This window comes from Triturus cristatus, chromosome 5_2, assembly GCF_964204655.1.
Source record: "Triturus cristatus chromosome 5_2, aTriCri1.1, whole genome shotgun sequence".
In the NCBI taxonomy this organism is placed as follows: domain Eukaryota; kingdom Metazoa; phylum Chordata; class Amphibia; order Caudata; family Salamandridae; genus Triturus; species Triturus cristatus.
Genome location: NC_140588.1, coordinates 958,919,199 through 958,944,256, shown reverse-complemented (window position 1 = coordinate 958,944,256; position 25,058 = coordinate 958,919,199). Strand labels below are relative to the sequence as shown.

Below are 25,058 nucleotides of genomic sequence, written 5' to 3'. Positions count from 1 at the left end.
GGTACCAGGCCATTTTTGTTTTTTTGGTCATTTGTTTATAAAGGGTGAAGTGGTGCCCATGGTGAATCCAAGTGACTTGGTGTAGGTGAAAGTGAATGTTCGAAGCTGTCAAAGTTCATGTCATAAGCCAAGTTTGTACTGGTGCTTGTTTGCTAGCAAATAACAGGAATTGGGTCTTTGTTGGGGTGAGCTTCTGGTAGGCACTGAACATCCAGGTTTGGATGATGCCCATGCTTTCCATCAGGCATTGAATGTCTATAGCAGAGGATACCTTCAAGAAGAATTGAGAAGCCTGGGCATTTTGGTGAATCCTGATGCAGTTATCTGTGAGTAGAGCATCAAGTGGCACCATTTAGAAGCTAAAGATGACCGGGCACAGTATAGAACCATGGGGGTTCATCAGGTGATTGGAATTTTTTGGGCCCTGGAGGTGCCCTTGGGAACAAACCGGTGTTGGTTTGAAAGGGAGGAGAACCAGTGAAGGACATTGCAAAATTATCACATTCAAGAATACAGGGTGTGCATGAAGGACGAGTAGTCAACTGTCTAATGAAGCTGAGAGGTCGGGCAATATCAGGAGGCATGGGTCATCTTTATCAGTGGACAGGAGGGTATCATTTACAGTGTGCAGTGCAATATGGTGGTCTTCATGATGAGTGTTATCTGAAGCAAGACTGGCTGAACAAACCGATTTCTCAATGATTGTGCTGATTCACGGTAGGTGAGTGACTGGCTGGAAACTGTGGAAGTCATCCGGGTCTAATGTAGTTCTTTTTTTTTTTGCAATGACAGGTTTTTGCCTTTTGAGTGCTTCTTGGAAGAAGAATTTAGTGAGCAAGCTAAGACATGGGTGAGACAACACCTTTACATGTCTTGCCCTACATTTAAAGAAAAGCCGTTGCTGTAGCCTCTAGTAACAAGCAATTGCAATGCAATAGGTCTCGCATTTTTAAAACTTTGTCTTGTTGGTATTGTAAATAACCATGCCTTTTATTATTGCAGGATTTTTAAACATACATAAAAGGCTCAAAATCTCGCAAATTCAAGACCTATTGCATTGCAAATGGTTGTTTATGGGAAGCCAATGGGGGGCCTTCAGATGAGAGGACATATGTGAGCCCATAAGTAGTCAGTAATGCATGAGGAAAGTGTGTGTGTGTTGGGCTCAATCAGAGGTAGAAATCGAGGAGGAGTAACCAGTCTCATCGCCTGAAAGCATGTGAGGACAATGTTACGATGAACCCCGTCCGTTCAAAATCATGCCAGCCAGACCCAACCTGCGCTGGTCAAGCCACCCACAGACATGATGCGTGAGCCAAACGCAAGAGTAGGCCTGTTTTTTTTTCTCTCTTCTTTACCGTAAAGTGCGGAATTAGGAAAATGTGACAAACCGTGTTTTTTCCCGCATCTGCGAAATTATGAGAGTTTGTGTTCTTTCACTGTGGTTTTAGTGCTTCACCAGTTCATGTGGAGGTAGGGAGGGAGGAAAGCCTCCAAATTCTGAATCTGCAAAAAAGTTACAAATCGGTTCTGCATGCAGAATTTCCTCTGCAGCGAGTTTTATGTGTTTCACCAAAAGGTTTCATTTACCATTATGAAAGATATAGCTGTGGGTGCATTTTATTATTTCTTGCACCAAAGTAATTATTTTTTGTTAAATACTTACATATGTTGGACTATTACTCACCTGGTACTACTATCCTAGCATACAGCTTGAAGCGAAACTTATTTAAAATTAAAAGATTTAATTTCTATAATTGTACTGCTCTGTTGTCCCACCATATCTGACTCAATCTCTTTCTATGTAAAGCACTCCGACATTCATCCAGATTATGTTGGCGCTTTAGCAAAGCTCAAAGTAACACATCCTTAAGTACTATCCTCGCCAGGTATGTTCGGTACCCAATGTCCACAATTAACCAGTTCTTGAATAGTTGTAGATGAGGATTTCTGGACATATTTCTCTAACGACTGCTAAAATAAAGTTTTGCTGTAGTTTTTAGGTAGGAGGACGACTGGGGTAGGTGGTATAGAGGCCACGCCGGAGCAAAACTCACTAGAAGGTGTGTACGCTCGTCCCCTAACCTTTGGAGCATTATTCTCCGTGCCTTTAGGCTGTCTATCCTGGTGCGACCTGACTCTCACACAGAGAGCAGTGCTACTTCGGAGTGTTCGCCCGGATAGTAAACTGAGGGTAGTATCCCTTAGAGCACATTCACTTTCACGTTCTTTTTGGTCCTGAAGAAGCGCCAGGGATCCTTTTCGGACCGTTGGGGCGCGAAACATGTCGACCGCTTGACCACACACAAGTTACCCATTGATACATTATTTTCGATAAGGTAACACCCGACCTACGGGTCTTTTATTATGTCAAGGGTGCTATTCACATTAAACTTTATCTCAGTAACCCTTAGACATTTTTAGGATATCACTTCACTAACACACTCCACCACCACACAGCTCTTTTTTTATTAGGACCCAAACCACACACCCGCATGCACCAAACGGCGTTTTCTCAAAAAGATCTCCGCTAAAGTGACCCTTCGGGGGACCCGTAGGGCATTGCAGCGCCGGCCCGACGAGGAGCAAACGCCCAATGATGAAGCATGACATCCTTCGGGGTGTGTGAGGGCAACATGAGAAACTAAGGAATGCCCCCCCTATCCTTTGATAGTTGGGCCTAATATTAGCCTAGACTTTTTCGCTTCTTTTCTCCCTTTGTCTTTCTAGGAACAGTGTCTCCATTTGAATACTGTAGTTTTTAGTACGCCTGGGCTAAAATTCCGTTCCACTCGTGGAAATTGCGTTAATTTGACATTTTTGCGTTCCGCGGAGAGCGCGAAAATGTCAAAATTTCCGCAATCCGCATTTTACCGGAAATTTTTTGCTTGCTCGCGCTGTAAAATAATACATTCTCGCGTGCGCGCGATCGCCTTACCTGAATACCCGCGTTCGCTGACAAGTTTTCCTGATCCGGTCGCGTTCTCCACGAGATGTTGGATTGTTGGTAGCCATTTGCGCTGTCTCGCGACAGTTCGCGTCCGCAGTAACGTCATGCGTCGCGCGATCACATCTTTCTTCTCGCGATCATGCACCGCGAGACAAGTGAAAACAAGATGGCCGCGCCCGCGAGCAACCGCATGGGTAAGTTGGCGAGCCGCGACCACGCAGAAAATACAGCGATATTTCCTCGTGTTTGCGGAGATTTTTTACATTTTTGCGATAATTTGCAAAAGTGAATTTCGCAAATTCCGCCCACCCCTAGTTTTTAGCAGGGTCTCATATTTACTAAAGCATTTATTTGGGAGTTTTGTAAAGCGCTGCGTGTGACATTGACATTACTTCATAGCAGTACATTTACCCATTGTTTTGTTTATGTTTCAAGATGTATGCGGTTCTTTTTTCTATAACTCGTTAATATCCAGTTTAAAGCAGCCAGGGGCTACACGAGGTGCTAATTTCTGTATTGTCGGAAGTTGGAATTTGATTGTTTTAATCAGTCCCTCACCCTGTCATTTGGTGTTTCACCACTGTTCGATTACAGATAACCTTCTTGGCTCACAAGTAGTCGGTTTGTGTCCTGTGACACGTGGTGTGATCCATCATGCCCCGTTATCAGAGTTTGTGTTCTGTGGGTTAACTTCCTACAGAAAGGGGGCCCCTACATTCCTAAATAATGACCCCAGCGGGGAGAAGAGATAAAAGACTTCACAACTCGCTCCCCCAGACGCATCGTTATGCTTCTGCTTCGTGTCCATGTTGGATCTGGGCCCAGGCAAGATCTGTGCCTGGCAGCCAGCCAGAGGGGAGAGATATGGGATGAGAGGGCAGCCAGAGCCCACGGGTGTTGGCGCCCTATCTCATAAGGTCACACCCACAAGGGTGGTATGACATTATACCAGAGGAAGCAATAATGCCCCCTCTGAAGATATGAAGTCTTTGAAACACCTCCTCCCTTCAGTCATCTCCAGAACTGTAACGGGTGCAGCAGAGGTTCTGAAAGCGCCTAAGGGCCTGAACCTGGTAGAAGTGCGCTATACAGATATATGCAACACAACAAGAGATGTATTTACTTACAGTTAATCTAGGTGTAAGTCTGTTGCGTAGTAGGTGTTTTTCCTCAACATGTGACAGGCTCAAAGTAAGCAAATATTTTTGAACAAAGTTAATTCAATATAAATAAAAAATACCTGCAATGCATGGAAAAGTGTTCCATGTGTACTTTTTAGTTTGATCACGATGTGACCGCGCCTCAAGGAGGTGCACCGATTCTTCCTCCTCCCCCTCGACATGAAATTGGTGAAGGCAGGGGTTGGGCAGCTGCAGGAGCACTGGCTGAAACCGGAGAGGCAGCTCCGTGTGTGTGCTGCAGAGGACAGTTTAACTGAGTGTGAGGGCAGCACCAACATGGCAAAAAAACGCAAACACCATGAAGTGGACACCGCATACGTAAAAAACCCAAAAACAAATACAAGCTACACGAAGGACATGGATCGGAGAGGGAGAGGGAGGGGGGGGAGTGGGGGGGAGGAACAATGGAGGAAGTATCCAGAGATTTCTGTAATTAACAGAGCGCCAGCTTCATGTGGCGTCTGTGCATTGCCCTGGGGGAGTATATTTCAAAGTTAACACGCCAGTAGTCACAACAGCGCACGAGAGACCCTCCTGCAGTAAGAGAAACCCATTAAAGAAAATTGTGCTTACAGACTTAAGACGACGTACCCTGTAACAACCGAAGTAAAAGGGCCTGTCCCCATGGGAGGTTACAAATGAAGACAAGGCGGTATATGGAGGGACTAACAAGCCTAATAATGAATCAGAAGCCAGCATTTACGAAGGACAATGACACAAGCCAACCACAAATATGGGTGGAGAGTGGCCAGGGCTTCCAGTGCATACTCCAATTCAGTATGCCACGCAGAGTGAGCAGTGAATTCGTGCTGCTGCTAGGCTCGACCTAAAAACTACAAAATAATGTTTCTGAAAGTGCAGCCTCACACCTTGGTGACTTCAGAGGGTGGCAACAAGTGCGGCAAACGAGTAATGAGCTTCCCTTTGATTGTAAGACTAGGTGACGACATAGTCTGATGTTCCATGAAGGATAGGGGAAGAACATGGGGATACCATGTGGAGCAGTTCGAGATTGGTGGTTGGAGTAATTATAAACAGGTGAGTATCACCGGGATTGGAGGGTTGTATAGTTGCCTTAAGTTAGTAGTCCTGAATGTTCGCCAATAGTAGTCATACAGTAGAGAAACTGATTTTCTGCTGAGATTGGCGAGCTATTAAGGTATGTTAGAATCCTAATTCTCTTGGCTCATCATACAGATTAAGGGCCCTGGAGGAGTCTGCAATGAAAGTGATAATAGTTATTTGATAACAATAAAACATTTGCAGAAGTGCAGGAAAGGCAAAGCTTTTCCTAAAGACACTCAGACCTCAAGATTAATGTCTTCAATGAGGGCCCAGGACTTTCCTCTTTCTTTAGCTCCCCATTTACTGCTTATAGACTCGACTGAAGGTCAGAATGTATTTTTTTGGGACGATTAGCATAACACTGTTTCATCTGATTTGTATGGCGTACTTAAGACCAATTGTATTAAATGAGGCAGAAACACTACAGAGAAAAATGCAAGTACACTATTGCGCCCTCAGCTACAGGAAAACAAATGACAAAATATCTGGATGTAGGCAGATGAGAATAATATTTGTGGTTTGCTCAGTTTTGAAGCCGAGACCCTTCTATACTACTATAGTCTAGTGGTCAAACTTGGAAGTTTCCTCAGACTGTATGCAAAAGTTGGCTGGTAAGTCCAGATGGGAGTAATTTTGAATTCTAGTCATGGAAAAAGAGACTGAAGAGAGTTAGAAAGCCTCAGTCTCTGCAACTTTAGTACAGTTTCCGGTACAGTCTTCAACAGAGCTATGCCGGGCCATTAATGCCTCTTTCGAATCCGGCATCTTCCCCGACGACTGGAAGCAGGCAGAAGTTAAGCCCCTACTCAAGAAACCCTCGGCTGGCCCGACGGACCTGAAAAACGACCGGCCCATCTCTCTCCTTCTCTTCGCAGCCTAAGTCACCGAGAGATTTGTCAACGCCGGGCTGACCACCTTCATTGAAAAGAACACCATCCTCAACTCCTCCCAGCCTGGATTCCGCTGCAACCACAGCACCGAGACCACCCTCCTCGCCGCCACGATGACATCCGCATGCTAGTCGACCAGGGCCACACCGCGGCCCTCATCCTTCTAGACCTCTCCTACAGCAGTCTCGTCGCCAGACTCCACGACGCCAGCATACAGGGAACTACCCTTGACTGGATCAGCTCCTTCCTCTCCGAACCCATAGAGATCAACTGCGGAGTACCCCAAGGATCCTCACTCAGTTCCCTGCTCTTCAACATCTACATGGCCCCCCCTCCCTGCCATCAACAGACAGCCTGGGCTCAGCATAGTATCTTACGCTGACGACACCCAGCTCATCCTCTCCCTTACGAAGAACCCTGAAGACACCAGACTCTGCTTCCAGGAAGGAATGAAAGATGTTGCAGCCTGGATGAGCAACAGCTGCCTAAAGCTCAACTCGGAGAAGACATAGGTCCTCGTCCTTTGACCCTCCCCCACAGAATGGGACAACACCTGGTGGCCCTCCGCCCTCGAAAACCCACCCACTCCGACAGACCACGCCCGCAACCTCAGCATCATTCTAGACTCCTCCCTCACCATCACCTGCCAGATCAACGCCGTCGCCTCCACCTGTTTCAACTCCCTCAGCATCTTCCGCAAGACCTTCAAGTAGATCCCCCCGAATGTAGAAAGACTGTCACCCACGCACTCATAACCAGCAGACTGGACTACGGTAACGCCCTATACGCCGGAATCAACAAATCCCTGCTACACAAGCTCCAAACCATCCAGAGCACAGCAGCCAGACTAGTCCTCGGAACCCTACGACATGAGCCCATGATCCAGCACCTACGAGACCTCCACTGGCTCCCCATCGAGAAGAGAGTAACCTTCAAGCTACTCACCCACGCCTACAAATCCTTTCACAAACTCCGGACCCAAATACCTCAACAAAAGAGTCTCCTTCCACGTACCCAAAAAGAACCTCCGTTCCGCCGACCTCGCCCTGACAGAGACCCCACGCATCTGCAGAACCAGAGCAGGTTGAAGAGCCTTCTACGTTGCAGCAAAAGCCTGGAACAAGCTCCCAGTCAACATCAGATGCTCCCCCACTCTGCACACCTTCAGTAAGAGCCTCAAGACCTGGCTCCTCGACTGATGTGGACCTGCACAACCCCATCACCCCCCCAGCGCCTTGAGACCCTCACGGGTGAGTAGCGCGCTTTAAAAAACCCTGATTGATTGTGTATGAAGCAAAGAAACACTGGACATCACGCTGAGTGCCTTCCACACATCTGACATCTGTATGTGAAAAAATAACAAATTAAGATAACTTTCTAGGATGGTACGATATATAAATCTGGTGCCATTACATTCTGCCGTGCATATCAGTGACAGTGCTGGAACATAAGTGGTCCTATCCAAAAAATTGTAGAAAAAACTTAGAGGACCCAGTCTGTGGTTGATCTATTTCAGGGATTAAGAATCTGTAGAAGGAATAGTATTACTTAGAAACAAAGCAGTACGGATTTGTTTTTTCCAAGATCACAAGTTATGCAAACGGAGAAGCAGAACTCATGAATTCAAACAAGTACATAAACATGCAGCATCAATTATATTAATTTACGATCTAGCGAGTGTAAACCTAAGATAGCAATGCAGAAAAAAACCACAACTGAATTCGAAGGAAAAATATTACCATTCCATACACAGGCACTTGAGGTGTAGTCACTGGGTAGGTCATTGGTGTGGGTACCTTAACAAAGAGGGAAAGAGAATTATGCAAGGACAGTATAAACGAGCGTTTTACAACATGAAAACATACTTGGTCAATGATACAGTGCATAACAACTCAATATGATGCACTTACATAGCCAGGATAATGTACTCCATTCTGGAATTGCATAGATAAGAGCAAGAACAAAAAAAATAATTCAGTATGACCTAAGCAAATGCCTGAAAAGGTACAATTTAATTATCAACCGATTACTGACATCACCGATTTGGAAGCCTGCACAACTTTTATATTCTCCACTGATTAAGAGATTTACAGGTTTGTCTGTCTCTCAAACAATCTGACAAATGCAATTAATGGTTCACTTTAACTATTATCCCATTTCTATAAAGGGCAGTAGAGCATACACATCCCATTACTTGCGACGATTCTCAAACAATGCACCTACATCTTATGATTTTATTTTCAGAGATCTGTGAAGAACACTGGATTTCAAGCACTGATTGTAATAATTATATAGTGTTTAAAGTATTTACATTGCATTGTACAGTATCTATGGAATAAAGTACCCCCTGCCGCACATTATAAGAATATTGCAAGTCACTTAGGAGTTCCATAACCATATAGAGGAACAAGGCTGAAGACAGTGTTCCTTTATAAGGTTATGGAACTTTGAGGTGTCTTGCAATATGCATATGTACAGCAAGGGGTCGTTTATTTCTTATACTATATTGGCACACCATCCCCTTGCCCACAGACCACTTGAATCCTTGGTGCATAGCTCTTTCATATGAAAGACAGCATGTCCGCAAACCTGAAGACTAAAAATAGCATCTCTAGTGCAAAATTAAACACACCAAAAAGCTCTTAAATATGTGTTGCAAAAAGATACTTTAATCCGTTTAATACAAGTCAGTTTATTAAAAAACAAAAAGGCACAGTAACTTGGAATGTGAAGAAACATGCAGAAAGATTGTAATTGTTCTATAATTACCTAAGGATTGCAAACAAACATGTTGCAATAAATATCTCCTTTTTGCTTGCCAATGCACAGCTAAAAAACAATGCAAAAACAAAGAAAAGCCACATTTTCTTCCTTTAAACAGCTGCTTTAATTATGCTCCATGACCTGACCTGCCTTTCCTCTCAGATACTGGCTCTGGAAGCAGGCATTGTGACATCAGAACTCCTCTTCAATAACGTATTACAGATGAGTTCTGCCATTTCTTTATAATAGGTGCGTCACAAGTCGTCTATTATGAAGAAATTCAAGATGGATTTGTATACAAGGATTGCAGAACCCCATGTATTACATATGGGATAAAGTATATGGGATAAAGTGTAAACTTGCTGTATATTATGAGGATATCGCAAGTCACTGAGGAGCTCCGTGACAATATAGAGGAACAAGGCCAAAGGCTGAGTTACTTTATGAGGTCATGGAACTCAGAGGTGACTTGCAGTATCCTTCTAAAGTATATTACTAAAGGAGAGTGAGAAGCGGGAAAACCAGGATGCCCTCAGCTTTCCAAACATTACAAATCCTATCAAAGTGAAAGGGCTATCTTGTCTTTTTCATCCCTTGAAAGCAGTGGGTGGTGGATAGTGGGATCCTGGAAACTCTCAGATTTTTTAAAAGGATCCTCACCCACAGGTACCACCCGTGGCATGCTTCATCATAGGATCCTCACCCACCGTACCTAATGTGAGTGGGTGAGCTCAACGCGATTTGTAAACATAGCACTTACTGTAGAGGGATTGCTAATTAAAACTAATCTGTTGTTAATTATGAGTACCTTTGGCAAGGCTAAAAACAGGCTTAGAAAATGATGTTTTTGGGGTATGTTATGACTCAAACATTAGAGGCCGACATGTTTCAACCCTGCTTATTGCCCTTCAGAATCGTAGGGCTTTCAGGACCAACACTACTTCTATGTTTTTTTTTACCGATCTACAATATAGTATAGGGTACGAAATTATCACACTCGGAAACATGCATATATGTGCAAACCATAAAACTGGAATTTCCCTATGTTTGTATTGCCCAAATCTAATTTATGGCTCCACAAGGTCGTAAACCCGCCCTCCCCGAGACCTTATGAAGCCACAAGGAATATCCTACTTACCAGTATGCATCTGTTCTTGGCATGTAGAGCTGCAGATCTACACACTTTTGCATAGATCGCCTTTTGGTGTTGGGTCCGGATGTTTGCACTTGTTTTTGTCCTGGAAAGTCTTTGGAAGTCACGAGGTATGTGACTCCTCCTTAGGATCATAGTGCGCATGGGCATCGGCTCCATCTTCAGATTGTTTTTCGCCAGCAGGGAAAAGATGGAGCTTTGTAAGAAACAGGAAGATGCCCTTGTATAGTGTATCTAAATAAGATAATACTGGAACAGATAAAAGAAGCCGGGGAGGCGGGTGGGTGTGTGTAGATCTGCAGCTCTACATGCCAAGAACAGATGCATACTGTAAAGTAGCATATTCCGTTCGAGGCATATGAGCTGCAGATTACACACTTTTGCTTCGATTGTACAGCAGTCCCACGTCTAGCGGCGGCCACCATTATCGGCCACCATTATCTGTTGCAGTAGTCTGAAATAGGGATTTGAGTACAGCTTGGCCCACACTGGCTTGTTGTTTTGTTTGCACATCTACACAGTAGTGTTTAGTGAACATATGGACCATGTAGCTGCTTTGCAGATATCTAATGGAATGTTGCCTAAGAATGCCATAGAAGCCCCTATCTTTCTAGTAGAGTGGGCTCTAGGAGGAACAGTTAAAGTGTGTTTTGATTTGTGGTAGCAAATTTGTATGCATTTAACTATCCATCTGGCTATCCCGGACTTAGATATGGGATTGCCTTTGTGTGGTGGTGAGAAAGAAACGAAAAGTTGTTTAGTTTTTCAAAAAGGTTTTGCTCTTTCAATGTAATAGAGCAATGCTCTTTTAACGTCTAAAGTATGAAGAGCTCTTTATGCGACTGTGTGTGGTTGCGAGAAGAAAACTGGCAACTCCACAGATTGATTAAGGTGGGAGGGGGAAATGACTTTAGGGAGGAATTTAGGATTAGTGCGGAGAACCACCTTATTATGATGCATTTGTAAGAATGGTTCTTGAATAGTTATGGCTTGTAGTTCACTAACACTTCTTAGAGAAGTTATGGCCACTAGGAAAGCAACTTTCCATGTAAAGAATTGTAGCTCACATTTATGTAGAGGTTCAAACGGAGGCCCCATCAGTCGTGTGAGCACGATATTTAAATTCCACACAGGTGAGGGTGGAACTCTGGAAGGAATAATCCTTTTGAGGCCTTCCATAAAGGCTTTGATGACGGGCACACTAAATAGCGATAAATGTTGTCTATTTTGTAGGTATGCTGCTATAGCAGCAAGGTGTAGCCGAATAGAAGTGTAGGCTAAGTTGCATCTTTGTAGGTGTAGTAGGTAGGTTATGATGTGTTGGATAGACACATCTAGGGGATTGATGGTATTGTTGTGGCAATATATCACAAATCGTTTCCACTTGGCTGCATAGCAGGCTCTAGTGGTAGGGCATCTAGCCTCCTTAATGACGTTCATACAGTCAGGAGGAAGGTTAAGGTAACCGAATTCTAAGATTTCAGGAGCCAGATCGCAAGGTTCAGCTGAGCTGGGTCTGGGTGTCTGATCTCTCCAAGGTTCTGGGTTAAGAGGCATGGTGAGAGGTGTAATCTTTGGTGCGGGACTACTGACAGTTCCAACAATGTGGTGTACCACGGTTGTCTGGTCCAAGTTGGAGCAACTAGAATTAGAGTCAGTGAGTGTTGCTGTAGTTTGCGCACCACCAGTGGTATGAGTGGGAGAGGCGGAAAGGCGTACGCAAATTTGCCTGACCAGTTCATCCATATCGCATTGCCTTTGGATAATGGGTGTGGGTATCTGGTGGCGTAGCTTGGGCAATTGGCGTTTTCGTGGGTGGCTAAAAGGTCTGTCTGTGGTTGCCCCCAAATCTGAAAATATGGTTGGAGAACTGGTGGATGGAGTTCCCACTCGCGAATCTGTTGTGTTTGACGACTTAACAGATCTGCTATGGTGTTTTGGACTCCTGGGACGTGTTAGGCTAGGAGAAATATATTCTGAGGTTTAGCCCACCTCCATATGCTTTGTGCTAGGTGGGAGAGCTGCAGGTGGTGTGTCCCGCTTTGTTTTTGGATGTAGTACATGGCTGTCATGTTGTCCGTGCGGACTAAGACAGCCTTGCCTGAGATTTGTTTTTGGAATGCTTTTAAGGCTAGGAATATGGCTAGTAATTCCAGGTAATTGATGTGGAATAACTTTTGTTGAGGTTTCCACTTGCCTTGCATGGTGTGATGTAATAGGTGAGCTCCCCAGCCGGAGAGCGATGCGTCCGTTGTGATGACAATCTGAGAAACTGGATCTAGTAACGGTCGCCCTTTGGAAAGGTTTTTGGTGTTCCACCACTGCAGAGAGCGGTGAGTGCGACTGTCTGCCAACACCAGATCTGTTAGCTGACCTTGAGCCTGGTTCTATTGTCGTGCTAAGCACTGTTGTATGGGACGCATCTGGAGTCTTGCGTGAGGCACTATGAAAATGCAAGAGGCCATCATCCCTATGAGTTGCATGAACACTCGAGCTGGGAGAGAGTGATGCGGCTGAAATTTGGGTAGGAGAGCGAAAAGGCTTGCTATCCTTGCTGGACTGGGACAGGCTAACGCTTTTGAGGTATTTATTGTGGCGCCGAGGTATTGTTGTGTGTGAGAGGGTTGCAGATGAGACTTGGTGTGGTTTACTGTGAACCCCAGGTCGTGGAGTAATTGGATAGTCGCGTGAGTTGGATGAACACACTGGTTGTACGAGCTGGCTTTTATGAGCCAGTCGTCGAGGTATGGGAAGACGTGAACGTGTTGTCTTCTTAGATGGGCTGCGACTACTGCTAGGCACTTGGTGAACACCCTTGGTGCAGTTGTGACTCCGAAAGGGAGTACTTTGAATTGATAGTGCTGCCCGTCCACTACAAACCTGAGATATTTTCTGTGAGCAGCTTGTATGGGAATATGGAAATAGGCCTCCTTGAGATCTAAGGTGGCGAGGAAGTCGCCCTGCGAAAGTAGAGAGAGGACTTGCTGGAGTGTGACCATGTGGAAGAGGTCTGATTGTATGTACCTGTTTAGTGGCCTGAGGTCTAGAATAGGTCTGAGAGAGCCATCCTTCTTTGGTATGAGAAAATACAGGGAGTAAACTCCCTTGTTTTGTTGGTGCAGGGGTACTAGTTCTATTGCGCTTTTTTGTAATAAGGAAATCACCTCTTGTTTGAGGAGTGACAAATGGTCTGCTGACATTGGACGCTGTTTGGGTGGAATGTTTGGTGGGTAGAGGTAAGTTTGAGACAGTAACCTGATTGCACTATTTGTCGCACCCACATGTCTGTGGTGATGTTGGTCCAGACAGGAAGAAACTGCTGTATTCTTCCCACGACAGGAGTGGAATGGTCCGGGGGAAGCGGAGGGAAGTCATTGGGCAGGGGTGGAGGCAGAGCGGGTGTTGTTAGTCTTGCCTCTGCCTTTGTTATTGTTACCTCGGTATCCTCCTCTATGGTAACCTCTGGTGAAGGTGGATTTGGTGGGAGACTTGTATGAGGTGGATGGGGTATCAGACGAGTATCCCCTTGGAGTTGCCCCTGTATGATGAGCGATGAAAAGAACGTTTGGGAGCTTGTGATTGCAAGGCTCCTATTGATTTGGCTGTGTCTGTGTCCTTTTTCATCTTCTCAAGGGACGCATCAACACTAGGGCCAAAGAGGTGTTGTTGGTCAAATGGTTGATTGAGTATAGCGCTTTGCACTTCAGGTTTAAACCCGTAAATGCGTACCCACGCCTGCCTCGAAGAAGGACGCTTGTGTTCACTGCTCTGGAGACGGTATCTGCTACATCCAGAGCACACCGGATAGAGGTGTTGGTGATAACTTTACCCTCTTGTATTAGGTCGTTGGCCTTATGATTGTATTTGTCCGGGAGGTGTTGGAGCAGGGACTCTAACTCATCGTGTTGAGCCCTATTGTATCTGGCTAACAGGGCTTGAGTATTTGCGATGCGCCAAATATTAGCGACCTGGGACGCTGTTCTTTTGCCAGAGGCGTCCAGGAGTTTAGACTCTTTGTCGGGCGGAGCTGCATCACCTGTTGACTGCGAATTAGCCCGTTTCCTAGCATTTGAGACGACCATGGAGCCTAATGGAATAGGGCCCCTAATGTAAGCTGGGTCTGTAGGGGCAGCTTTGTATTTCTTCTCAATTCTAGGATTGATGATTCTAGTCCTGACAGGGTCTTTAAATACTTCTGTAGCTTGTTTAATCACCTCTTTGAGCATGGGCAAATTGGATGTGGACCTTTGGGTGGTGTCGAAAGTGTCCATTAAAAAATCATCTTCAACTGGATCTGTATGGGAGGTCGACCCCGTGGTACTGGGCAGCCCGGTGTGTTAGCTGATTAAACCCATGGTATCTTTTGGTGGGGAAGCCTAGAGGGGTAGATGTCCTCTTGTGGGACATTAGGGACATCAGGCGTATTATAGTCATCCCAGGGGTCAGGGGAGCCTGGAGGACTGGGGTCATCTAGTGGCATGTTGTTGTCACCGTCCCCTGTGTCATCATATGTGTCGTCATCTACTGGTGGAGCGGATGGCGTAGGTGACCTAGATCGGGGGGGGGGTGGAGGAGGTGTTGGTGGAGAAGGTACCCTAAGAGGTGATGTGGCTATATTCCTCTTATTAGGTGGTGGAGCTGGTGCAGGCATGTCCAGTGGTCTCTTTCTGGAAATGTGTTAATTGACCGGTTTTAGGGTCTTTAGTTAAAGTTTTTTGTTGAGGATCGGGTTGAAAAAGCTCCTCCAAAGAAGTTTGGGTGTTCAGTGTCGACGATGTCGTCATCGAGGGATTTTTCGGCGCTGGCTGTGGAGCTGTTTTGGGCTTGGAGCCATGCGATTTGTCAGTCTCTGTATGTTTTTCCGGTGTTGATGCCTTTTTCGGCTCCGAAGAGTGCGAGTCCTAACTTTTGGTAAGTGGCTTTCTCGTCGGCTCCGGAGTGGAAGGAGCAATCGGCCCAGAGGATGGGTGCGGCTTCTTTTTCGGTGCCGATGATTGGGTCTGGGCACCGGTAGCAGGCAGACTCGAGCCCGAGTCGCCGGAAGGCTTAGTAGGATTCTTTGCCGGGCCCGAAGGCGGGGCATGGGAAACAGTGTCGGTGTGCGCCCGAAGGTGTGACCGAAGCCTTTGTTGTTGTAGGGAGTGGGACGGGGTCGACGTCTGTACTTACGACCCGTTGAGCTGAAGTCAATTCTTCGACGTCAGAGTCATCGGCTTCGGAGGCGCTGATGAGCACTTCTTCGACCCGCTCCTCTGGCACATCGACACCCTCGTGGAAGATGTCATCAGGGATCGAACTGGCCGATCGAGCCATGGTCCTTCGAGCTCGTCGATCCCGGATGGTCTTCTTCGAACGGAAGGAGGCACAAGCGGGACAGTCTCTGGCCTCGTGCTCGGGAGAGAAGCAGAGGTTACACACCTCATGCAGGTCAGTGTGGGGAAACTTCGACCCACATCAAGGACACTTTTTAAATGGCGTCCTTTCCATGAGCCAGATGCCAAGGCTCGGGTTGGCCCGAAGGCCTGCTTCGACGACCGGAATGGAAGATTAGTAGAGATGCGCACCGATTAAGGGTCACGGTCAAGACCATACCGTCGAAAAGGTGAAGGATTGCGCGCCGATACTGGAATCGGTAACTGTTCCGAACTGGAGCGTGAGAAACACATTCGAACCCGATGGCGGAAAAAACAATCTGAGGATGGAGTCGATGCCCATGCGCACTATGATCCTAAGGAGGAGTCACATACCTCATGACTTCCAAAGACTTTCCAGGACAAAAACAAGTGCAAACATCCGGACCCAACACCAGATGGCGATCTATGCAAAAGTGTGTAATCTGCAGCTCATATGCCTCGAACATTAGATTTGGGCAGTACAAACATAGCAAAATTCACGCTTTATGATTTGTACATATATGCATGTTTCTGAGTGAGATAATATTCCACCACTACATTATATTGTAGATTGATAAACATTCACTGAGAATAGGGATTATAAGAAATGTTGGTCCTGAAGAAAGCCCCATGACCCGGGGGTTCAATAGGCAGGGCTGAAACATGTCGACCTCTGATGTTTGGGTCATTAGCGAGACCATTAGAGTAAGTACTCCGCTTACAAATTGCGTTGAGACCACCCACCCACATTAGGTGCGGTGGGTGAGGATCAGATGATGAAGCACGCCAACGGTGGTACTTGTGGGTGAGTGTCCTTTTCCAAAAATCTAAGATTCCCGGGTCCAACAATCCACTGCTTTCAAGGGATGAAGAAGACAGGTTAACCCTCTCACTTAGATATGGGGATACATGTACTACCGGCCTTCAAAGGTGGCCTGGGACTCTGGGACTACTGCCATCACTTCTGTGAGCATCCAAGAAGCCATTTGTGGGCCAAAGGGGCAGGCAGCATATTAAGAGCACAACCTTGCACCATGGTTAATGGCTGTGGAACTTCAGAACGGGTACATGAAATACATGTCCTGCAGGTCTAGGACACATCCAGTATCCTAGGTCCATGGAGGTTAGGATATGAGTCAGCATGAGCATTTTGATTTTGTCCTTCCACAGAAAATAATTCAAAGGGCGAAGGTCAATGATAGACCTAAGGTCCCCATCCTTTTCTGGACAAGAAAGCAGAGTAAATAGCATCTCTCTCTCCTTTCCCAGAGTATGATATCCATTCAGTGGCACCCTTGGAGAGTAAAGGATTTATCTCCTGCATCAGGATAGTGAAGTGCTCCTCCGAACTTCTTTCAGGTGTGGGAGGAAGATGGGGCAAGGAGGAAATTATGGGTAGGATGTAGCCACTATCAGTGAAATGTAAAACCAAATTATCTGACGTAAAAGATCTTAAGAATGGAAGGAAGATTTGAATCAGGTCATAAGCCGTTGGTGACACAGTGGCTTCGTAGCTCATTGTCCGAAAATCTTGTGGACCTCATCCACACGTGTATGCTGAGCACTGGTGCCAAATGCCCTGCCAAGGCATTGGGTAGTAGCCAAGAACTTCGCTGCATCCTATCCATAGTGTATTGCCTGAGCCACAGAAGCTCCAAGGATCGCCAGCAAGACCTCACTGGCCATGTCCAACCAAGTATGTGTGTACCGACAGTAAACAAACCACATTGATTGACCCAAAGGCCAGCCTTGCGGAAGAAAACATCCTTTCACCATATGCATCAGTCTTTTTGAATTCCCTATCTGGTCAAGTTGTCGGGAAGGTATTGGGACTGATATTACCAGTAGAGGCCGGCACAATGAGGCATTCAGGTAGAAGGTACTTAGGTAGGAACTCCAGATCAACAGAAGCAGAACTATGTCACTGGGCTATTGACCAGTTGACCATTAAGGCAACAATGAGGACATCATTCGATGGTAGCCAGGGCTCTGACTGTGTCTGCTCTGGTTAGAAAAGTTCCAAAAATAAGTTTGTTTTAGTCTCAATAGAGGGCAAATAAAAATCACGCACCCCAGGTACCAAATCTGCAAATCAGGAGCTTTCTTCTGCTAGTGGGCCAAGTGGCAAATCATGCTCCCGTTTCCGGAGAGGTGTCCACCCCACTCACATTTTGTAAATCCAAGTATAGTGCCCCCTCATTCTAGTGAGGGGGAAGTAATCCATTACCCCGCATCAAATCAACAGTGCCCTAGGGTATTCTATGTGTTTCGTGGACGCGCACTACGCTATGATAGATGCTGCTGTGTTGTGTGCTGCCTAGCATATTTGCACATTACTTTTTTAATCTTTTAAAACTAAAGACCTGATTTTATTCTATTGTTGCTGCTCACCCTATTGCCTCCTTTGCTCTCTTCTCCCCGGTCCGCCGCGAGCTCTGCTCGATTGTTCTGGAGGGAGTCTCTGTTCTTTTACTCTTCTTCCGGTTGCGTGGGAGGTTGGCGCTCTAGTACTCCAACCCCCTCTATATAATCGGATGCCTCAGATGACGTGCAGTGGACTGGCACGCCTAAGGCAAGCCTGTCCGCCGCCAGGAACTCTGGCTAATTCACTTTTAAAAAGGGCTCAGCCCCATTTAGGTTCTATACTAGACAGGAGCTGTTGGATTTGAGGATCGATCCTTCACTCTCTTGCAGGACTGAGCCTTGGCCTTTCTTGGAAGGCCCCTTTGCCTGTCGAGCTTGCCAGTTTCAGGGAAATGTGCGTTAGACGGTGCAGATTCATGAGGCCCTATATCGCCCTCTTCCTAGTATGGGCTCCCTTATTTCTGAACCTGCTACCCCCCCCCGTCCAAGCTATAGGTAATGTCAAAGATTAGTTGCAAGCGGGATGGAAAAGTTTGCTATACAACATCCTCTCCCTGCCCAAGCACTCCACTGAGGTCTGGGATCTTCTGTCCTCTGTACAGCCTGATTTGGGATTTTGACTGAAACCTGGCTGAAGCCCCACTCTGTTCCCTCTATTGCATAAGCCATACCTGAAGGCTACAAGTTCATTAGGATGGACAGGCCACTTAAAGTGGGGGGAGGAATTGCTATTGTTCATAAAGATAGCATTGTCTCTCCACTGGACGATTCCTGTAATGCTTTGATGGAAGTACTTGTCTTCCGGATAGACTTTTCTTCCCAGGTTAGCTGGAAGGGAGCTCTAGTGTATCGTCCCCCAGGACCTTTGGCCGAATTCTCAATACTACTTACCGAACTAATAGCCCCCCCATGTAATTGCGAGCAGCAATTTTCTGCTATTAGGTGATTTTAACATTCACAGCTAATGAACCTCCAACGCGGATTCACAGGCTCTTGTGGCTGACTTAGCACTCCTAGGCTTATCTAAGCTCAATGCAGGTCCCACTCATATAGCTGGCCACACACTGGACATTTTTTTTTCAAATTTTCCCAAGGTCCAATGTGAGACCCCCTTTCAACTTACCTGGTCCGACCATGCGCTAATTGAATTTTCTATTCAGGGACCAAGGAGCTGAAGGGACCAAACCCAGCCACATACCATATACGTAGACAATGGCAGAAAGTCACCCCGGAGAGCTTTCAAGCCTCCTTTTTAAGACCACGGATTATCGCATCAGATAATATAGTAGAAGCCCTGGTGAAATACAATTCCGCAGTTTCTAAGACAATTGATTATCTCGCACCATTGAAACGTCTCGCTAACCACTCCAAACGGCCGCAGGCTGCCTGGTTCTCCCCTCCACTGCATGCGCAAAAACAACTTTGTAGGAAATATGAGAGGCGCTGGGCCACGACTCACGATGAGAGTGATAAAGCTCAGTTTCTGATCACCAAGGGGGACTACACATCCCAAAGCAGTAGTGGCTGCCGTCGCCCTGGTGTAATGGGTGAGCAGTCCTACCGGAGGCCCCTTTTTCACCAAGAAGTAACAGATCCTAATGCAAAGGACGGCCCATCGAGAGATGGTCCGTTTTGCACGGCCCGACCTTTCTTGGCAACCACATAGCCAACAAAGAGTTGATCGTCCACCTGGAATTATTTTGTGCGATAGAGTCCCTCCTCCTCGGAAGGATGCTGGGGCAGGAAGAAGGCGGGCAAAGTGATGGTCTGTCCTATGTGAAAGAGGTAACTATTTGGGAAGAAAATAAAGTCTAGTTTGAAGGACAACCTTGTCCGGATTGACAGCAAGAAAAGGTTTAGAAGATGGAGCCTGAAGCTCACTCACCCTGAGAGCAGAGGTGACGGCAACCAGAAAAACAGTCTTTAAGGTCAAGAGTGTGAGAGGACAATTATGTAGTGGCTTGAAAGGAGCACACATAAGGTAAATTAAGACCAGATTCAAGTCCCACTGGGGCATTACGAAAGTAATAGGAGGAAAGAGGTGAGTAGTGCCCTTAAGAAATCTTTTTACAATAGGGGACTTGAAAACAGGAGGTTGATAAGGAAGGCGAAAAAAGGCCGGAATGGCCGAAAGATCGCCTTTAAGGGAACCCAGAGCAGAGCCCTGCTGGGCCAAAGATGGAATGAAGAGAACCTCTGAAAGACTGGCAGAAAGGGGATCAACAGCCTTTGCTGTGCACCATGCCACAAATTTGTGCCATCTACAGGCGTATTCAGTTTTAGTGGAGGGACACTTGGCTGTCAAGATGACATTACAGATTTTGGGAGGAAGGTCAAAAGCTGTCAACTGGCGTCGCTCAATCTCCACGCAAGGAAGTGGAGGCTGGACAGATACAGGTGGAGGACCGCCCCCTGTCGCTGCGACAGAAAATCCTCCCGAAGAGGCAGTCTGATCGGAGGATCGATGGTCATGTTCAAGAGCTCGGGACACCAGACTCTAAATGCCCAGTCCGGAGCCACAAGGATGACTTGGGCCCGGTCGCGCTTGATCTTCTTCAGCACTCTGTGCAGAAGTGGTATAGGCAGAAAGGTGCATAGAAGACCACAATTCCACCCATGGCGAAAAGTGTCGCCTAGCGAGTGCCTCCTTGGAAATTTCAACGCGCAGAACTGCTGACATTACACGTTCTCTTCTGTGGCGAATGGATCTAACCAAGGCTCTCCCCACTGCTGAAAGAGACCTTGCACCACCTCAGAGTGAAGATGCCATTGGTGATCCATCATGCATCGGCGGCTAAGTTCCTACGCCATGGCGTTCAGAGAACCTGCCAGGTGTTGAACCACCAGGGGCATGCCCTGATGTTCTAGCCACGACCAAAGGCGAAGAGCCTCTTGACACAGGGTCCACGACCCCACCCCGCCCTGTTTGTTGCAGTACCACATGGCAGTGGTGTTGTCCATGAACACCTGCACTACCCTTCCTTTGACAGAAGGAAGGAATGCCTTCAGTGCCAGACGAATCGCCCAGAGCTACAGAAGATTGACGAGGAGCCCAGACTCCGCCTGAGACCAGAGGCCTCTGATCGCCGCCTCTCCCATGTGACCGCCTCATCCCAGGAGTGACACATCTGTCACCACTGTGAACTCTGGTTGGGGAAGGGAGAGGGATCTGCCATTGACCCAATCCTGGTTCTTTAACCACCACTGCAATTGGTGTACAGTGCCCTCCGAGATCTGGACGTAATCGGAAAGATTCCCCTGATGCTGCGCCCATGGGAACTTCAGGTCCCACTGCAGAGCCCGCATATGCCACCTGGCATGATCCACCAGCAGGATGCAGGAGGCCATGAGGCCCAGCAGCCTCAAGGTCATTCTCACTGAAACCCGAGATAGAGGCTGAAACATCGGTATCATAGCCCGAATATCCCGGACTCGCTGCTCGGGAGGATAAGCCCGAAACTGCGCTGTGTCCAGAACTGCTCAGATGAAAAGGAGGTTCTGAGAGGGAATCAGGTGTGACTTTGGTACTTTGATAGTGAATCCCAGTGAGTGCAGGAGGTCCGCCGTAGTCTGGAGGTGGGAGAAGACAGCCTGGGGAGAGCCCGCCTTCAACAGCCAGTCTTTGAGAGAGGGGAAGAGTGGAACCCCTGATCTGCACAGATGAGCTGCGACCACCACCATCACTTTCGTGAACACCCAAGGGGAATTGGTAAGGCCAAAGGGGAGCACGGTAAACTGAAAATGTTCATGGCCTACCGTGAACCGTAGATAATGCATGTGGGTTGGCAGGACTAGGATGTGGAAGTAGGTAGCCTGCAAGTACAACGCTACCATCCAGTCTCCATGGTCGAGGGCCAAAATGTCAACATTTTAACTTCTCCTACCAGAGGAAGCGGTTGACGTCCCCGAGATCCAAGATAGGACGCAGGCCTTTGTCCTTCTTGGGTACCAGGAAGTAGTGGGAGTAACAACCACAATCTACTTCTGGGACAGGGACTCTCTCGATAGCTCCCTTGGCCAAGAGAGCTGCAACTTGCTGACAGAGAAGGGCCAAATGATCCTCTGACATGCGGTGAAGTGTTGGTGGCATGGAGTGAGGAGTAGCCTCGAAGGGGAGGGAGAAGCCCCTTGGGAGTATCTGCAAAACCCACCTGTCCGACGTGATGTTGTGCCAGTGAGGGAGGTGATGGCGGATCCTGCCGCTCACTGGCAACTGGTGGCCCTGAAAGGTCGGACTAGGAAGGTTTGGAAGCTGCTGCAGAGGGGGCACTGGTGGACTGGCCCGCCTGCTGGCCCCCAGACCCACAGCGCTGGGTCCCACATGCCCGGCTGCGCAGAAGCTGGGTAGCTTGCGCCGGCCTGTGGTCCTGGGTGGAATATGGTGGGGCGCCCCTTCCGTAGCCACGAAAGGAGCAAAAGGCAGACCGAATGGGGCGAGAGGTGGCAGCGAGGCCCGAGGATCTGGCCGTACCTCTAGAGTCCTTGAAGCACTCAAGCGCACTGTCTGTCTTGTCGCCAAACAGGCGACGGCCATCAAAGGGCATGTCGAAAAGGGTCTCATGGACATCCCCGGAGAAGCCAGTGGACCTCAGCCAGGCGTAGCGCCTCAGGGCTACTGACGTAGAAATCGTTCTACCCAGCGCATCGTCCGTATCCAGCCCACATTGAATGGCGAACTTTGCTGCGTCTCTACCCTCTGCGACCGCACAGGAGAGTATGGCCCGGGCCTCCTCCGGGCACTATGGCAGCACATTCACAACTGTGTCCCACACAGAGTGGGTGTAACAGCCCAAGAGACGTGCGGTGTACACCGACCGCAGTCCTATGCTGGCGGAAGAAAACATCTTCCCAAGATGGTCCAGCTTCTTGGATTCCTTATCTGGGGGAGCAGTAGGGAACGCGCCTTTGGATGTTTAGGCTTGGACCACCAAGCTCTTGGGGGAAGGGTGTTGGGAGAGGAAAATTGGGTCGCCCGGGGCCAGGCGGTGGCGTCGGGCAATCATCATATCCACAGGAGCCCCTGTGCTGGGTTTGGATCAAGTGTCCAGAAGGATATCTATGAGGGCCTCATTGAACGGCAGCAGGGGTTCCGAAGAGTCAGGAGGTTAGTCCTGACTGCCACTGTAGGAAGCTCAAGGCCCAAGGCCTCAGCCGCCCTAAGCAACACCAAAGTGTAGGAGGCTCCCTCCTCCGTGGCCACGGTAGGGGGAGGAAGCATACCAAGGTCTGGGGAGGTATCCAGATCACTGGCCTCACGCAACTCCTCTCTCCAGTCCGGCTCTACGAGCTGGTCTGCCAGAGGGTCAACAGACCCCTACCAGTCCTCCTCGCCCTCCTTTGGCTGCCAGAATTCCAGGGTAGAACAGTGGTACAAAGGTACCGGTCGGCGCCGGTCGACGCCTGTCCGGCTTGTGTTCAAGTCGAGGGGGAGACCGAGGTCGACGACAGCTGGGGACACAACCGGTGTCGGAGGCGTCCTCAAAGGAATCGGTGAAGGGGGAGGTTTCGTGAGGTTGACTGGCACCGATTCGGATCCAGGCCTGGATCCCTGGGGGCCCTGCGGCGTCGGGGCCAGAGCCCTCGGCATCGAAGGCCTAGAGCCCTCAGCCGAGTCCGCGGGGCCCAAAGGCGCACTGGCAGAGTCGGGCTTCCCCAAAGATGGAGTGGAGGGCTTCGTAAAATGCACAAAACTGGGCAGGGGACACTGACTCCCGGGAAGGGAGGGAAGTTCGGAGCAGTCCCAGTAGGCTCCGCGGGCGGAGCAGAAGGATGAAGACCTTCCACATCCCATGTCGCGTCGGCCTACGGATGGGTAGAAGGCGTAGATCGAAGAGGCTTCTTCGCTTTCTTCTTGTGCTTGGACTTAGCTGATGACGAAGACTTCGAGGAGGAATGATGGTGGTGACTCCGCGACTAGCGCCGCAACCTCCCTCTTGACCGGGACCTAGAGCGGACTGCTAGGCCTGCAGAAGCTTTCGGGACCACTCCCGCAAAGCTTCGGGTTCATGGTCCGACGTCGGGTCGTGGTTGCGCTCCAGGCGCCAGAGGCACAAGACATGCGGGTCCGTGACCGACATCAACTTATGACATGAGTCAGAAGGCTTTAAGCCGGTCATACAATAGGATATCCCTACTGCATCAGGAGTCGAACGACTCGAAAAAGGTGTTGACAAAAGTCGAAAAAGTGTAAGTCAAAAAATGGGTACCGCTCTCTGGCACAGTAAAAGAAAGAACTGACGTCAGCGTGCAGGGGTGGAATCTAAGCAGCTACCGCAATGTTATCCTGGCAATCACGATGCCAACGACGAGCGCAGAGTCGACCGACACCACCTACCGATGCGCAGGGGTACTGCTGAGAAACAATTCTTCGGATCGAGTCTGACGCCTGGGGGTAATTCTGGGGGTAATTCTGGGGGTAATTCTAAGGTAAGGAATCTCTAACGAGTAGTCTCTTTCAGGTATGTTTTTTACTGATTGTTGGAAACTGGCACTTTCTTGTTGGCGGAGGCAGTAACCCAGCGAGGCAGAACCTACCACTCCCATCAAGCAGGTGATTAAACACACTGTAGCTCTCGGAAGGAGGAGGAACCTCATCAGCTACACATTGAACAGAATCACACCCAGGCAATCTGGGCACAATGTCGGGTGCGTGATGATACAGGTGATCCGGTAACATATGGAAGAGTTGCAAATTCCGTACCTCCCTGGAAATGAGGCACAACATCCGGTGCATGTCGATATTGGTCGCACCAGACAATTCCGGTCACACACACAGGCGCAAATTCAGCAATTCTTCACGAGGTAGAATAAGGCACTACTACTGTTATGCCCCAACCTCAGAGGGTCGCAACTTGTTAATGGGACACCACATGCAATGAGTCTGCAGTCAGCGTGTCACATGAGAGAGATGCGGCATGATCGATGAAGCGGACCACATGGACCAATATCCAACCCCTGACAGCGGAGTGATGTGAACTCCCATGAGTACTGGCTCTGGCTTCGCTCATTGGATCTTGCCCCTCCTATTACTCGCGCCGCTAAAATCGGCAGAGCCACTGCCCTTTGGTTTACCAAAGCCCTTAGGAAGAGTAAGAGGGCCTGTATACGCCTGGAGAGAGCATGGCAGAATAATTTCAATCCTGAGGATAAAACTATCTATAAGCAGGCCCTGAAAGTCCATTATAGTAAAATCCATGAGGAAAATGAAAACATTTTTGCTTCCAAAATAGAGCAAGCTAGGAACAAAAGTAAAGAAATCTTCAAAATTGTAAAAGATTTCTCTTCCCCTAGTGCAATGGG

The 25,058-nt window shown here is 48.0% G+C and overlaps 1 protein-coding gene across 4 annotated transcripts in view; it reads right to left on the bottom strand.

Moving 5' to 3' along the window:
• Positions 1-25,058, bottom strand: part of LOC146829464 (phosphatidylinositol-binding clathrin assembly protein-like) — a 704,267-nt gene that overhangs the window by 111,024 nt on the left and 568,185 nt on the right. For all 4 annotated transcript variants that reach the window (XM_085608147.1, XM_085608148.1, XM_085608150.1 and 1 more), the window contains exon 17: positions 7,826-7,882. In XM_085608147.1, the coding sequence (XP_085464273.1) occupies positions 7,826-7,882 (57 nt within the window). The remainder of the gene's footprint in view (positions 1-7,825; positions 7,883-25,058) is intronic.